General features: G+C 40.5%; 2 protein-coding genes and 1 long non-coding RNA gene across 4 annotated transcripts in view; 2 read left to right on the top strand and 1 right to left on the bottom strand.

Annotated features, from left to right (window-relative positions):
* Nucleotides 1–1,629, top strand: part of LOC109268139 (uncharacterized) — a 152,792-nt gene extending 151,163 nt beyond the window's left edge. For both annotated transcript variants that reach the window (XR_008420509.1, XR_008420511.1), the window contains one exon: nucleotides 1,228–1,629. This is a non-coding gene — a long non-coding RNA (uncharacterized LOC109268139). The remainder of the gene's footprint in view (nucleotides 1–1,227) is intronic.
* The window catches only part of PTPN12 (protein tyrosine phosphatase non-receptor type 12), a 103,669-nt gene extending 91,488 nt beyond the window's left edge, over nucleotides 1–12,181 (bottom strand). Inside the window, exon 1 of the mRNA XM_019451282.2 lies at nucleotides 11,712–12,181. Within this exon, the coding sequence (XP_019306827.1) occupies nucleotides 11,712–11,810 (99 nt within the window). The 5' untranslated portion in view covers nucleotides 11,811–12,181. The remainder of the gene's footprint in view (nucleotides 1–11,711) is intronic.
* A 303-nt stretch (nucleotides 12,182–12,484) lies between these two features.
* GSAP (gamma-secretase activating protein) overlaps nucleotides 12,485–15,424 on the top strand; it is a 205,123-nt gene continuing 202,183 nt past the window's right edge. The window contains exon 1 of the mRNA XM_053898187.1: nucleotides 12,485–12,741. The gene's annotated coding sequence lies outside the window, so the exon portion shown is untranslated. The remainder of the gene's footprint in view (nucleotides 12,742–15,424) is intronic.

Below are 15,424 nucleotides of genomic sequence, written 5' to 3'. Positions count from 1 at the left end.
TTCCTCCAGAGTCTACCAGGGTAGCTACTCAATGTTGTTAAATAGCTTTTCAAATGCAGAGTACATATAAGAACAATTAAAGGAAATGTAGATATTAGTAAACATCCCAAAGCCTCTGAGATTAACATGATCCACGTTCCACATTCTCCAGGAAAAACCAAGGGACAAACTACTTATATCTGCCATAAGCCAATTCATAGACACTATAATATTTTACAAATGGAAACAAGACTTTTGTGTATTTCAGAGGAAAGGAAGTAATTGTCAAGGTATGACTGCATGAATCTAAAAAATTTTTTAGACTCTAAAGAATCTAAAATGTAAATATATGACAGGAAATACAAAATGTTGGGAGAAAAATTCAACTATTTGGATGAGACTTAGGGTCTTAAGGGTTAGAATAACTGCATATCACTGGGCTTGCTTTAAACGAGTCTTGAACTCAAATTTAATGCAAGGCTTTTTTCCATGACATTAAAAACTGAATTTTACAGTGGAGATATCATTACAATGAGATAAATTTACAACGGAGAATACTTTAGATAAACTGAGCTAAAATATTTATCCCAGAAAATGAGAATTAATTTTTGTTTCTGAGTTCGGGGTGAACATGGTAAAGCCATTCTAAATTTTTAGTGTTTTGACCTTCAGAGTACTGGCCTATAAGGAAAGTTTGCTAAGAAATGGAAAAAGTATGTTTAATTTAATAGTACAACCACAGATAAGATTTCATTCATTCAGTGGGTAAGCTCAAGGACAAGAAATGGCTTATTCTAGAGGGAAGAGGATACATACTACAGAGTACAGGAGTTTAATACTGCCAAGGTAATGTAAAACTATATTTAAAAGGCTCTGGAATGCCAAGTTAAGAAGTACAGACTTTATCCTCTTGCCTTGTGATATTAAACTGGGGCAAAAGTTACAAAACTGGGAGGACAGGAGAAAGGGAAATTGGGAAGACAGCATATAATTACAGTTTGAAAATAAGCACAGCTTTGATCTGATGCTTCAATTTGGCATAGGCATCCAAAATTCTAATAATTTTAATGGTGATCAAAGGGAGCTTTGAGTTGTTTTTGAACTTACGTGTTTTGATAACAAAAATAAAAACATGTTTCCAATATGGTCCTACATAAATGTATTACTAAACAGAACTAAGTAGCAACACTGGGACTAAAATTCACATATCCTGATTTTATAATCAGCATGCTTTCTATTATTCCACAGATGCCAACACTTGAAAATGGTATTTTAGGAAAGTGAGTACAATATGCAGAATGGATTGGATGAGGCAAGAAACTAGAGGCAAGAAGAGAACAGCTATTGCTGTAATCACTCTTAAATCACCCACAAGTTACAAGGATATTGTTATTTTTGCAGAAACACCAGTGACATGGTATGTAGATTTTATTAATGAAATCTAAAATCAAAAGTTAAAAGTTGATATTTTATTAAAATTAATATTCTAAGATAGTGTCCCCAAAGTATGATTCATGGGATGGGAGATGCATTAAGTGTTTCCCTGAATCCTTATGTATATCAGACAGCATCCAGAAAAAAATATGTACCGTTCTATTTTTCATATTTAGGCAGAAGATATTACAATTAATAAAATCCTATTTACCTAAATGTTTTCTTGAATTCAGTCTAGTACTTTATCTCATATTTTCTTTTTCAGTGGATAATGAAATACAACCACAGTTGTATAAGTACATCTTTATGCATATAAAGGGGAAAAGCAGTTCTCAAGCTCATCTAAGAGACAAGCTCTTCAGACCATTTGAAGAATCCACTTGAAGAATAAATCTCTTACAATTTTTTTTAATGTTTATTTATTTTTAAGGGGTGGGGGGCAGAAAGAAGAGGACAGAGGATCCAAAGCAGTATCTATGCCTATAGCAGTGAGCCCAATGTGGTGCTTGGATTCACAAACCGTGATGATGACCTGAGCCGTAAGTCAAACACTCAGTGGACTGAGCTACCCAGGCACCCCTCTCCATCTCAGAATTTTAAGCTCACTACAATTTCTGCTCATGCAATGGCCACTAATGCCTATTAAGTGCCAAGTACTATATTAGGCAAGAAGGATACACAGATAATTAAGTCGCTAGCCCTGGAGGCTTTCAGTCCGGGAAGTCAGAAATGTAAATGTTTATGAATCTAATGAACTGAGTGCTATAGAAACACAGAAGTGTTTAACACATGAACAAAAAAATTTAACCTGTCTAAATGTTAAGGTCTTACTTTCAGTTTCAAACTGTCAAACCTTTTCCAAACTAAATGTCAAATATTGAAGGGAAAAAAGCTAACGGTATTCTAAAAGTAAATACGGACAATCAAACATTCTTGCGAATTTAACACTTGTAATAGGATGCTGTCTCCAGTGAGCCATATCAGGAGAGTTACTTAAAAGTTTACTTCCACTTGCAAAGTTAGAATACAAGTATGTTTGGCTACATACCCATCAAAGGCTGAATAAGAAACTGAACCAATTGCGATGGGAAAACCCTAAAATTAGCTCAAATGGAAAAACGTGGAAAATACTTCCTATCACTCTAGCTTTGAAAGACACGTTAGACATACATACAGCACCAGTTATATAAACTTACTAAGATATTTTAAAAACCTACAAGCTACAAGATAACCTACTTCACACCCACAAGGATGGCTATAATCAAAAAGACAGACAATAACAAGTGTTGGTGAAGATGTAGAGAAATTGGTAGGAATGTAAAATGTACAGCAGCTTTGTATAACAATCTAGCAGTTCCTCAAAATGTTCAACAGTTACCATATCACCCTTTAATTCTATTCCTAGGTATATACCCAAGATAAAGGAAAACATATATCCTAACAAAAATTTGTACATAAATGTTTATTCATAAAATATATTTTATCTATTGTTATATAAAGAAAAGATTTCAAAAAGTGGAAACAACTCAAATGTCTATCAACGGATGAATGGGTAAACAAAGTGTAGTATATCCATAAAATGGAATATTATTCAGTCACAAAAAGAAATGAAGTATTTCTGAGTCCTACAACACATAGATGAACCTTGAAAACATTATATATATTAAGTCAAAGGACTTCGCCACAAAACATCACATATTGTATGATTCCATTTACATGAAATGTCCAGGAGAGGCAAATCCATGGAGACAGCAGGTAGATTAGCAGTTGCCTGGGGCTAGCGGGGAGGTAAGGGAGGAAGAATGACTGCTAATGGAGGGGGGGGTGTCTTCTGGGGGTGATAAAAATTGATTGTAATGATGACTGCACATTTTTGTGAATATACTAAAAACTATTAAATTACACAGCTTAAATGGATAAATTTTATTGTAGGTGAAGTATCTCTCCATAAAGCTGTTACTGATTTTTAAAACACCTACAAGCCACGGTATTAAACAATTTAACAAACAATGAAAATGTGTATACATATTTTGGCTGTGCAGCATGAGACCTTCCAGGCTTTCAGTCTTTTCTCCCCTCCTGTTTTCTAACATTTCAAATCCAAACTTTAAATAAAAAACTTCAGAGGTCTCATTTAACCAAAAGACAAGTTCTCATTATCTGTCTTTTAAAATCGTATTTAGGGGCACCTGGGTGGCTGTTGGTTGAGCATCTGACTTCGGCTCAGGTCATGATCTTGTGGTCCATGAGTTTGAGCCCCACATCGGGCTCTGTGCTGACAGCCTGGAGCCTGCTTCAGCTTCTATGTCTCCCTCTCTCTCTGCCCTTCCCCCGCTCGCACTCTGTTTCTCTTTCTCAAAAAAAAAAAAAAAAAAAAAGAAAATCATATTTAAACAGCAATCATTTCACAAAAGAGGGCATACAGATAGTTAAAAAACATGAAAAATACCGCATCTATCTTATCTAAAAAAAAAAAAAAAAAGGCAGAATGTGGAAGGGGAGTTCTCCTTCAATCTGTCTTCCTCTAGTTTCTACTGTCTGCTTTCAGAATGTTAGAGTAAATGTTAAGAATTTATACTTGGGGCACCTGGGTGGCCTCAGTTGGTTAAGTGTCCAACTTTTGGTTTCAGCTCAGGTTATGATCTCACGATTCGTTGAGTTCGAGCCCCACATCGGGCTCTGCACTAACAGCATGGAACCTGCTTGAGATTCTCTCTCTCTCTCTGTCCCTCCCGCACTCACTCTCTCTCTCTCAAAAATAAACATTTAAAAAAGAAAAAGGAAAAAAAATTTATACTCATTTTACCTATTTTCTCCTCAACTATAATCTAGATTCTTCCTATATTCCACCCCAAGCTGCTATTTGTGGTGACCAAATCACTCCTATTTGGCAAACAAAATGGGTACTTTCTCAACCTTACCTTACCAGTCCTCCCAGAAGTATTTGATTTTGCTAACTACTCCTTTCCTGAAACTCTCCCAGACTTTTCTGACAGCTTCTGGGTTCTCTTCGCTTCTTTCCGAGCATACCTTCTCAGGAACAGTCACTAACCTCCTTTTCGGACTGCTATTTATTTATTTATTTACTTACTTACTTATTGTTTTTCGGACTGCTCTTTAAATGCTGTTGCTTTCCAACCTAAAACTGGTCACTTTATATGTTTATCTGAACACACTCATTTGCTCCCATACTTGCAACTACCTCTTACATGCTTATATGACAAGTTTCAAATTTTTAACTCCATCCTGTCAGCTCTCTTGAGCCCTACATTTCTACTCAATGTTTCACGCACCTCAGTTTAACACATTTAAAACTAAATTCTCCCCTACCTTGAAATCTCCTCCAACCGTCTTCTGCTTGATCCCCTCTACCTGTTTCTCCTCCCATACTCCTAACCCTACCAAATGATATCTTCTATTGGGTGATAGTATACCAAACCAGGAACCTTGGAGTCATACTGCAAATATTTCTTTCTCCTTTACTACCCACATCTAGTGAAGTGTTAAATCTTCTTTCTTAATCCTTATCAGATCCTTTTTATACTCTTTCTACTGTCTTAGTCTTCTTATATTTCAACAGCTTCCAAAATGTTCTCCTCCATCACTAATTCCACCCTTAATACTGCCATCAGAATCAACTTTCTACAACACAAATCTGTCAAATAACTGCTTCCTCTTTTTTTTTTTTTTCTTTAGAGAGAGAGAGAGAGAGAGAATGAGAAGGGGAGGGGCAGAGACAGGGGAAGAGAGAGGGTCACAGGATCCGAAGTGGGTTTTGTGCTGGCAGCAGACAGCCTGATGTGAGCCTCAACTCACTCATGTGAGAACATGACATGAGCCTAAGTAGGACGCTTAGCAGACTGAGCCACCAAGGAGCCCAATCACTGCTTACCCTTCTTAAAGCATGAAGTGGCTCTCCAGAGACCAACAGTAGTGATTCTTAGCTTTTCTACTAGCACCTATCTGAATGACAGAAATGAAGGCTCATACTAAAGCAGGCTGGAGCCAGAGGGTGGGGGTGAGTGGTTGAAGGTGGAGGAAACACTGCTAGAATGCTCAGCTACTATGTGTATTTTCTTAACACCTGCCCACTATCCATGTGAGTTTAGTGTAGAACTGTTCAAAATTATTATCATTGAACTACAGAATAAATTATAGCATAGATATAAGAACTTTCACAATCTAACCCCTACCTAACTTACTCAGCATCGTTATTAGTCCTTACCATGCATTACCTCATTGGTTCTCAAAGTATGGTTCAGGGACAGCCCACCCCCAGATCATTTCAGAGTCCATGAAGTTAAAACTCTTTTCCTAATAATATTAAGTCATGTTTCCTCACCTATAAATATGATAACGCACAGACTTTCGCACAATAATTTTTAAAAATCAGTTTCATTCTCTGAGGAGTATACAGTAGAGTTTTCTAGAGTACATGACATGTGATGCTATGTGAAATGTAACATTGCAATGGTATGAGTGAAGCAGGGGAGGGGCTTCTATTAAGCCAGACGTAGAAATTTGCAAAATATACAAATAATGCTGTTTCTCACTACCTTTTGTTCTGAATAATTATCTATCACATAGTTAATATGGAATGAGTTTATTATCATTATCTTAAAGTGTACTATTTTTTAAAATGTTTTAATTTGTAGTATAATAAATAAACAAAAGCTTTTTGGGGGCCTTCAGTAATTTTTAAGAATGTAAAGGACTCTTGAGATCAAAAGATGTGAACTGCTGCATTAGTTATAGCAGATTATCTTTTCCTTTTTTTAAAATATAACTTATTGTCAAATTGGTTTCCATAAATTATGGCAGATTATTTACCACTTCCCTAAACATGTTCCACTTTAAAACTTCCATCCTTTTGCATGGTGATGTGCCCTCCCTCCACCACTAGCCTAGTCCCAGCTAGGTCCTAAGAGACCTCAGATGTATCCTGGAGAAACAGAACAAAAAGAACAGAGGTTTGGGGGTACCTGGCTGGCTCAGTTGGAGGAGAATGTGACTCTTGATCTTGGGGTCTACACCTGTGCTGTATATATGTATGTATGTATAGAGATTACATACATACATATATACACAAATAGAACAGAGGTTTTGAAGTCAAGCAAGATACTTAACTCTCAGAGTATGCTTCCTCATGTGTAAAATACAGGTTATATCTACCTCATAAACTGTTGAGTTAGTAAGAAAGGGTGTAAAGTATCTGGCGCAGTGTTTAGTATATAATAGAGATGAAAAATGTTAAGTTCTTTCCTACTTAAAATAACTTATAAAGTCACTAATGTTACCATAGTAAAATAAAAACCGTATAACAATTATTTAATCATAACAAAGCAAATAGGCTGGTCATTTTGAGCAGTTCTGTCAGGATTACCACTTGTAGAACAAATGGTTTTATATAATAAATCCCCTGAAATAAATAACTTCTATGGTAGTTCTTGGGTATCTTTGATAAATTAAGTTCAGATTAGTTTAAAACATCAAAGTTATTTTAAATAGCATATTAATATAGGATGGCTTGCTATTATACCCAGTTCAGCCTCAGAAAAATGTCCTTAAATCCTCTCCTCCCAATATTTCACAAAAAAGTACTAGAATTCACACCTCTGTTGCATTCTATATTTTAAATACTCCACTGAATTCACTTATTATGTTTTTGTTTTCACCTTCATAAATGTAGAGAAAGCTGGCTTTTAAGCTGAAGCTGCCATATTTGTTTGTAGCTTAAGTGTCTTTTGTGATTTTTTTCATATACAACTGTGTAATGTAAATTAGATAAACTTTAGCCTGATCAGAAGAAATCTACTTCTTGTTTTAATGTTTTAGACATTACAAAGCTTTAAAACGCACAAGAAAATGATTGAAAACAAAGCCCAGATACTTCTTTCTTTCTATGTCTAGTTATCTGTAACTGACTATATGAATTAGCCATATGAGAATACACAGACCTTAGCACAATAATTTGTTAGATGATGACCCTAAACGTCAGTCCCAGACCTCAGCCCTGTGAAGTAGCATTTTTCTTCTTTAAAAGATCAGTCATCTGGGGCGCCTGGGTGGCTCGGTCAGTTAAGCGTCCGACTTCGGCTCAGGTCATGATCTCACAGTCCGTGAGTTGGAGCCCCGCGTCGGGCTCTGTGCTGACCGCTCAGAGCCTGGAGGCTGTTTCAGATTCTATGTCTCCCTCTCTCTCTGCCCCTCCCCTGCTCATGCTCTGTCTCTCTCTGTCTCAAAAATAAATAAATGTTAAAAAAAAAAAAAAAGATCAGTCATCCTATTTTAAGTGGCCTGCTCATGGTCAGACAGCTAGCCAATGAAAGAGATGGGAGTAAAACCCAGGTCTGTCAAACACGAATGCACACCACTCTACCTTATACGTTTGTTTACTTGTCATGATCACTGTCTGCCATCTTGCAAAGAAGACTTATAGTCAATGGGGCGCCTGGGTGGCTCAGTCAGTTAAGCGTCCCACTTCAGCTCAGGTCATGATTTCGCGGTTTGTGGGTTCGAGCCCCGCATCAGGCTCTGTGCTGAAAGCTCAGAGCCTGGAGCCTGCTTGGGATTCTGTGTCTCCCTCTCTATCTGCCCCTCCTCCACTCATACTCTGTCTGTCTCTCTCTCTCAAAAATAAATAAACATTAAAAAAAATTTTTTTTTTAATAAAAAAGAAGACTTGCAGTCAAGATAGGAGAAACCAAGTTCTGGACCTGCCACAAATCAGATGTTTAACCTTCAACATGCAAGTAATCATCTTGGTACTACAGTTTACACCATCTCAGTATCTTAGTTTTCTCCTTTCTAGGGTTGGGCTGGGGAGGACTCAACACACCAAGGCCAAAAATAGAAAACTCAAAGAATAGTTAATGACAGGTGGAAAATTTTCAAATTAAAACAAGATACTATTTTCCGATCATCAAATTATCAAAGAGCAAGATAATTAAATGAACACTCATGCATTACTGACAGTTGTATACATTGATACTTCTTCAAAAGGTTATTTATAGATCTGTATTAAATGTTTATATCCTTTTACCTAGTACTTCCACTACTGGAATATATCTTATGCAATACTCCAAAATAAGGAAGCTTTACACACAAGTGTTCATTACAGAATTATGACATTGTAATAACAGAAAATAAATGGCCTAAACATTCAACCACAAGCAAATGGTTAAGCTATAAAATGGTTGCCAGGTGAAATATATTATATAGCCACTGAAAATGACTTTTGCAAGTGAAAAACACTTATCAAAATGTTAAGTTAAAAAACAACAACAACGATATTGGGGCACCTGGGTGGCTCAGTAGGTTAAGCATCCGACTTCAGCTCAGGTCATGATCTCCCGGTTTGTAAGTTAGGCCCTGCGACAGGCTCACTGCTGACCACGCAGAGCCTGCTTGGGATGCTCTGTCTCCCTCTCTACCCTCCTCCGCCTGCTCACATGCGTATGCGTGCTCTCTCTCTCAAAATAAATAAACATTTAAAATACATATATATTTATATATATAATGGAATATATATATGTATATATATACACAAAATGGAAAAAATATATATATGTAAAATGGAATATATCGTATGGTCACACAGATGCATTAAACAGAGACAGCCTTTGAGTGATGGGACTAGGTAGGCTGGATACAACAATGGAAAGAAAACATTTTGGATGTCCACCCACTTCCTAAGAGTAAGGCATTATTAATTAGTCTATAATTTCCAAATTTGAAACAATGAACATTAGTACTTTATACTTGAACAAGATTATAACAGCTAGATTATCTCTAAGGCTCAGTTCTAAAATGCTAAAATTTAAAAATGCATTTTTAGCCCACATAAGATTTGAAGAATAACAGAACACTTAAAATTATTAGCTGATTTTCTATTCTCTTTCCATGGTAGAAGGGCATGGTTTCCCACCAGCATACCACCCAAGGGAAAAAGCACAATCTAGCAGTCTTAATTATAGCTATTGCTTATCAAGTCATGGAATAAAAAAAGCAAGCACTATAAAAGAATAGCCTTAGTCATCAAATCTCGAATGTAGACTCACCTAGTATCCCTAGGTATTATGGAAAAAAAAGAAACTCATTTAGTCCTTCAGAAATGAAATCTCCAATAGGAATCCCTGACTCATCCCCAAAGCACAAACCCCAAGGCTACTTCCCCTGTAGTTCAGAGACTGGGCACCTGTCCTGATGGCCTTCATCACCAAACAATGCTCTTTCCTGACAGGATGTGCCCAGGGATAACCAGATGACTAGCATGCAAAGGAGAAGTGACCAAGGACCACACCACCTCTTCTTCCATAACCAAAATAAGACTGCAATAGACTAATTTTAAACTTTTAAAATATCTTAAGTAAATATTTTCTATTTTTGCTAAAAATATAGAAAAAAGGGACTCCATCCAATTATTGGTGACACTACCCAAAAGATACGAACACAATCAAAATTCTCAATGTAAGATGAGAAAATGTTCCTTACCTTTACTTCGACCAAAAATTAATTTTTCAAAAATACATAGGCTAAATATCAACAGAAAATGTTTAAAATAAGTCATAGATTATTTATATTTTTCTGTTCTGAAAAGATACTAACAAAATCTTACTCCTATCCTCTATTATTGGTCTAGGAAGGCGGGAACCACAAAGCTCAACAATATCATTATTATATTGAGTAAGGTCAACGATCTATTTTATAAGCTGTTAACAATTTTAATGCTAAAGCTTTACTAGACTGGAGTCGCTTTAAAATGTGAAAAAGCATTTCAGGACTAAAAGTCATATCACCTGCACCTTGTAAACAATTAAACTGTACTTTGAAACAAAAACTAGCCAGCGTTTGCTGCTCATTCATTTTTATAGACATTAACTGTGTATCCTTTTTACAATCGAGAATTTCGGAGTTAAGTGCTTATTCTTGGAGTTGTATCTTGCCCAGGAGCAAAATTTTCCCTAGCTTATTTCCCATTCTCAAACCCCGCCAAGGCTAAGGAGCAACCTCTTCCCAAAGTCCCACTTCCTTTTCCATTCCCCAGACCTCCAGAGTTTCCAACGCCCCAGTCTTGCGCAATATCCGTAGGAGCAGCAGCCGCAACCACCGCCTCCTAAGCCGAGAAACAACCCTAAAGGGAACATTGTCCAGCAGAAAAATAAAAGGGGGGCCGGAGGGACAATGTAGGAAGTCGACTTCTGGTCCCACGCCTTTGTATCTGACCCCCTCAATAAGTGATGTATCTAGAGCAATTTCACGAACAAGACTTTTAACCTCCTCTCCAGCCAGCCAGACCAAGCAGAGGGCGGAAAGAGGGGGGCGGGGGGAGGCTGAGAAGGTTATCTCCCAGTTCAGGGCTTCAGCCCGTTTCGTTGCCTCCGCCCCACCAGGACTATTGTTCCCAAGTTCCCCACCCCCACCCCGGATAGGAAGTGATAGTCACATCCCCTCCGCCTTCGACAATATCCCCTAGGGAGTCCGAAGTAGGCTTCCTTCAGGATAATCACCCCCTCCACACACACACACACTTACCCCCTCCACACACACACACACACACACACACACACACACACACACACACACACACACACTTACCCCGTCAACCTAAAGTCACGATGACCCCAACCCCATCTCAAACCTGGGTCTCCAGAGACAAGAGACCGGACGAGGGTAGATGGAATTGGGCAAACCAAGGGATTCCTTACGGACAATCCTTTCCCAAGCCTTGGAATAATAACTGCGAACCCAAAAAACGGCAGAACTCCTCCCTTGCCCACTTCTGAGACCAGCCTGAGCAAAGGGACCCCAGGAGTTAATGCCAACCTCAACACCCCCGTCCCTCCATCAGCTGCGATCTGCTCTCCACCCAGGGTAGACACCTTGCCTCGACCCTCCCAGGAGGGGCAGGCTGGTTAGGGAGTGGGGGTGGAGGGACGAGCCCCCCCTCCCGCCCCGGGTCTGCACCTCCTTCGGCTTCGATTCCCGGCCCGAGAAACAATAGGTGGTCGCCGGCGGCGGTGCAGAGTGCGGGCTCCGCCGGGGCCGCTCCTTTCGCGCCCCTGGCGCCCGCGGTGGGGGCCGCGAAAGCGGGATGGGAGGGAAGGCGGCCGAGGGGCGGAGGCGGTCTCACCTCCCGCCGGCCTTCGAGACCACCCGGCCCTAAGGAGTTGGTGCGCGCCACTCCGCCCCTCTCCTCTCAGCTGCACACAAAGCGCTGGCTGCCCGGGCCGGCTGGGCGAGGCGGTGGTGGGCTCCGGTGCCGGCGAAAGGAGGCGACAGCAAGGAGAAGGACTCACCATGAAGTCCCGGGCGAAGTTGTCCTCCCCATTGTGGTCCGGACTCTTCATGGCCTGAACCCTCTGGATAAATTTCCTCAGGATTTCCACTTGCTCCATCCTCCCGCGTCCCCCCGGCTGCGGTGGCTGGCCCCCCCGCCGCCCGCCCGCCCGGCGCAGAGCTCGCTCAGTCTTCCCCAGCTCGCTTTCCCGGCCCTTCCCCTCCCTCCCGACCCCCGCCTAGCCTCGCCACTCCTTTCGGCTCCTCACCGCTTAAAGCGGCGGCAGCGGCAGCACCGGCCCGGTTCCCGACCCCACAACTTCCAGGAGCAGCGGCCGCTCTCCCACAGTACGAGGCGAGCCGCTGCGGCTAGCGCCAACCCCAACCCCCAGCTTGCTCCATCCTCCTTCCCCGCCCTCCTCCTCCTTCGTTGGGAGACGCCGCCACCGCCTCAGGAACACGGCTCTCCGCTCTCCCTGCCCCCCCCTTCCCGGTTCCTCCTCCCCCCCCCCCCCCCCACCTCCACCAGCACCCGCAGCCGCCTCTCCCCACGGGCGCGGCCCCGCCGCCAACCAGACGCGCGGCCCCGCGCCGTAGCTCCGCCCAAGGCGCTAGGACGCGCCGATTTCACCCCACCCCACCCCGCCCACCCCGCCTCCGGGCTACTCTCCCAAGCCCGCCCTGCCGGTGCTAGCCCCTCTCGGAGTGGCTGGAAGGCTTTTAGCTGTCGGCTGGGCTACTTGACTCTACTTCCGGGGCGTGGTTCCGCCCCGCCTGCTAGTAGGTCTGAGGAGGTCTGGAAGGAGGGAGTCCGCCTCTGAACAGAGTAAATCCTAGTCAGTCGAGTAAGATTTTAGTTGGAACTTGCGGGCTCACGGCCTGCTAGTGGGAAAAGCATCGTTCTAGAGCGCTTCTGCGCCGCCCACAACTGTGGGCTAGGACTACAAGTCCCGACCCGCGGGAGTCCAGGAGCGGGGGCGGGAGAGGGCGGCGGTGGGATAGAGAGGCATGCTGGGAACTGTAGTTGTGTCACCTCCACGTTCACAGCAGGTATGTCTTCATCTTACTAGTGGTTTGGTGACTATTGACGGCAATTAGACATTGGTACTTTGGGGAATGGCTACGGTCAAGAAAAAGGAAACGTTTCTTGAGTGAAAGGACTTTTGCTTTTTTGCAAATCCGTCCAAACCCTGACGAGTGAGCTCCTAGTTGGAGTGCATCCAACACGCTTGTGTTGGGGGTTGTGATTGCTGAATGAAAGGGAATTTGTCTAGCGCTTAGATTCGCAGCCCTTCCAAAATGAGTAATAGATTTTTCTCCATTGAATGGATTGTATAAATCTTTATACATCTTTGTAAATCTAGTGATCAGAATATCCGTCCTAGTCTAATTAACCATTTTACAAAGAAAGTGATTCGCCTAAGTTCCCTCAGCATATTCTTAGCAGAGCCAAAACTAGAACGCAAATCTTGTTTTCAGTACAACGGTTATATTTCCTCTAAGGAAGGTAAACATGTGGTAATGTGACAGAAGTGAAGGATTTTATTCATAGACTTTTTTTTTGGTCACTTATACCCACAAGCATTTTTTACAGATACACTGCTTGGTCAAGGAATTTGGTTAAATAGAAAATATAAGTGATAGCCCCCTTTTCCCAGATGAATGTTTAGAACTACTATGGAATAAACTCCTTCAAGAGAATAGGTATGAGTCGCAGATAAAAAAAATTTTTTTAATAATACAATTAGTGTGTACTAATCCACTCCTCCTCTCAGAAATAGGCACTTGCAGGTGTGCCTTTCTAAATCTCTAACTATGCATTTACATAGAAAAATATACATTTTACATTATATATATTTATATATATTTATATTTATATTATATTATAAATTATTATATATTATTATATATTATATTTATATTTATATTTAAATATATAATATATATATTTATATATATATATAATATATATATATATATATATGCAGTGTAAAATGATACAGGTTTGTTCCATATTTAAAAATTCACTTAGAGGAACAGTTCAGTTTCTAAGGTAAGCTTTATCTGAAACAAGGGTCTGGAGTATTTTACTTTAATCAGTTACTGAGACTCCATTTCACTGGATGGAAAGGTCAGGATCTGGACTTGATCACCTACTAAGATAGCTTGCTGTAGGTACCCCCTTTTCCTCCAGAACTGGAAAAGAAATTAGACTCTCAGCAAAGAAATGGGCAGATGATCAAGAGTACTTCTACTTTTGATATATCAAAAGAATGTACAAACCAGAGGGTGATTTATAAAGACTATATGCTAGACAAGTTGTCTAACGGTCTAGGGACAGTCTGATGGGAAGTGTTACTTGTTTTGAGTTACTGAGTCTATTTTGACTAGTGTTTTTGCAATTTTTTTACTTTTCCTCTTAATTGGCATGCTTCTCTCTCTTTCCTGTAACACTGTATGTTTTTTGAGTTCTTAGCAGCTACCTGTGGCATCTGATGTAGGTTAGGGAGAACAAATGTACCTCTGTGTATTTAAACTCTTTTGCAAGGGCTTGGCAGTACCTTCCTCATTTTAACATACTTAGGTCATGTTTCAATCTACAGATATTTCTTGTCTACCTCAAAATATGAAGGGTTGTAAATATGAGAGATTATGCTGTGTGTGTGTGTGTGTGTGTGTGTGTGTGTGTGTGTGTGTGTGCGCGCACGCACATGCAAGATACATCAGTGTTTTTAGGGATGGCTTCTTAGATTGCATAGCCTGGAGGAAAAACAATAAGCAGTTAGTTATACCATGAGTGATACCAAATGAGTGATACAGATGTTGAGTCGTTTAACAGTTCTGAGAAGAGACAATTGTGAATTGGTTATCACGATGCAGTGGTCCTATCCTTGAAGGATATGTGAAATTGGGTTTGAACGGAAAGAAGAGCTTCCACGTAAGAGAAGTGATGAAACAAAAAGCATGAAGACAGTAAAACAGAAGTTTGTAGCAGAATCTTTATATATGTGTGAAGGCGCTAAAGTGGATAGGGATTGGATTCTGGAGGATGTTGAATGCCTGGAGAATGATGCGCACTTCATATTGTCAGTGGAAGCCACCAAAGGATTTTGAGAATAGAAGTAGAATTAGGAAAATAGCAATCTGGCACTTTTTAGATAAATCATGACTTAATAAGTGGAAAGAATGGAATGAGGTATTAGGAGCCAATACATGAAGCAACAAAAGCTGTAACTAAGGTCATAGTACTTCAATTACAAAGACATGGATGGGGCGCCTGGGTGGCTCAGTTGGTTGAGCACTGACTCTTGATTTCGGCTCAGGTCATGACCCCAGGGTCATGGGATCAAGCCTCAAGTGGGGATCCACGCTGAATGTGGAGTCTGCTCGGAATTTTCTCTCTCACCCTCTCTCTCTCTTCCCCCAACCTCTGCCTCTCTCTCCCCTGCTCTTTCTCACTCTCTCTAAAATAAAAATTAAGGAAAAAAAAAGACACAGATGGAATTGGAATTGAGAGAGACAAAGAACTCAGAGAACTAGATGACTGACTGACTTAGTGAACAAGAAAGAAGGTAGAATTACAAATGACTGAAATTACCAAATTAGAAGAGATCAGAAAGGTTCACAGTACACAGGGCTATGCATGGTATGGGCAAATGGAAACTTTCATGCACAGATGATGAGAAGCAGTTTGTCCATAAATGTATAAAAATGGAAACGTTATGCATGCTTT

Source organism: Panthera pardus, unplaced genomic scaffold, assembly GCF_024362965.1.
Source record: "Panthera pardus isolate Hobbes unplaced genomic scaffold, ASM2436296v1 HiC_scaffold_8, whole genome shotgun sequence".
NCBI classification, from domain to species: Eukaryota; Metazoa; Chordata; class Mammalia; order Carnivora; family Felidae; genus Panthera; species Panthera pardus.
This window is presented reverse-complemented; position numbering and strand designations above follow the sequence as displayed.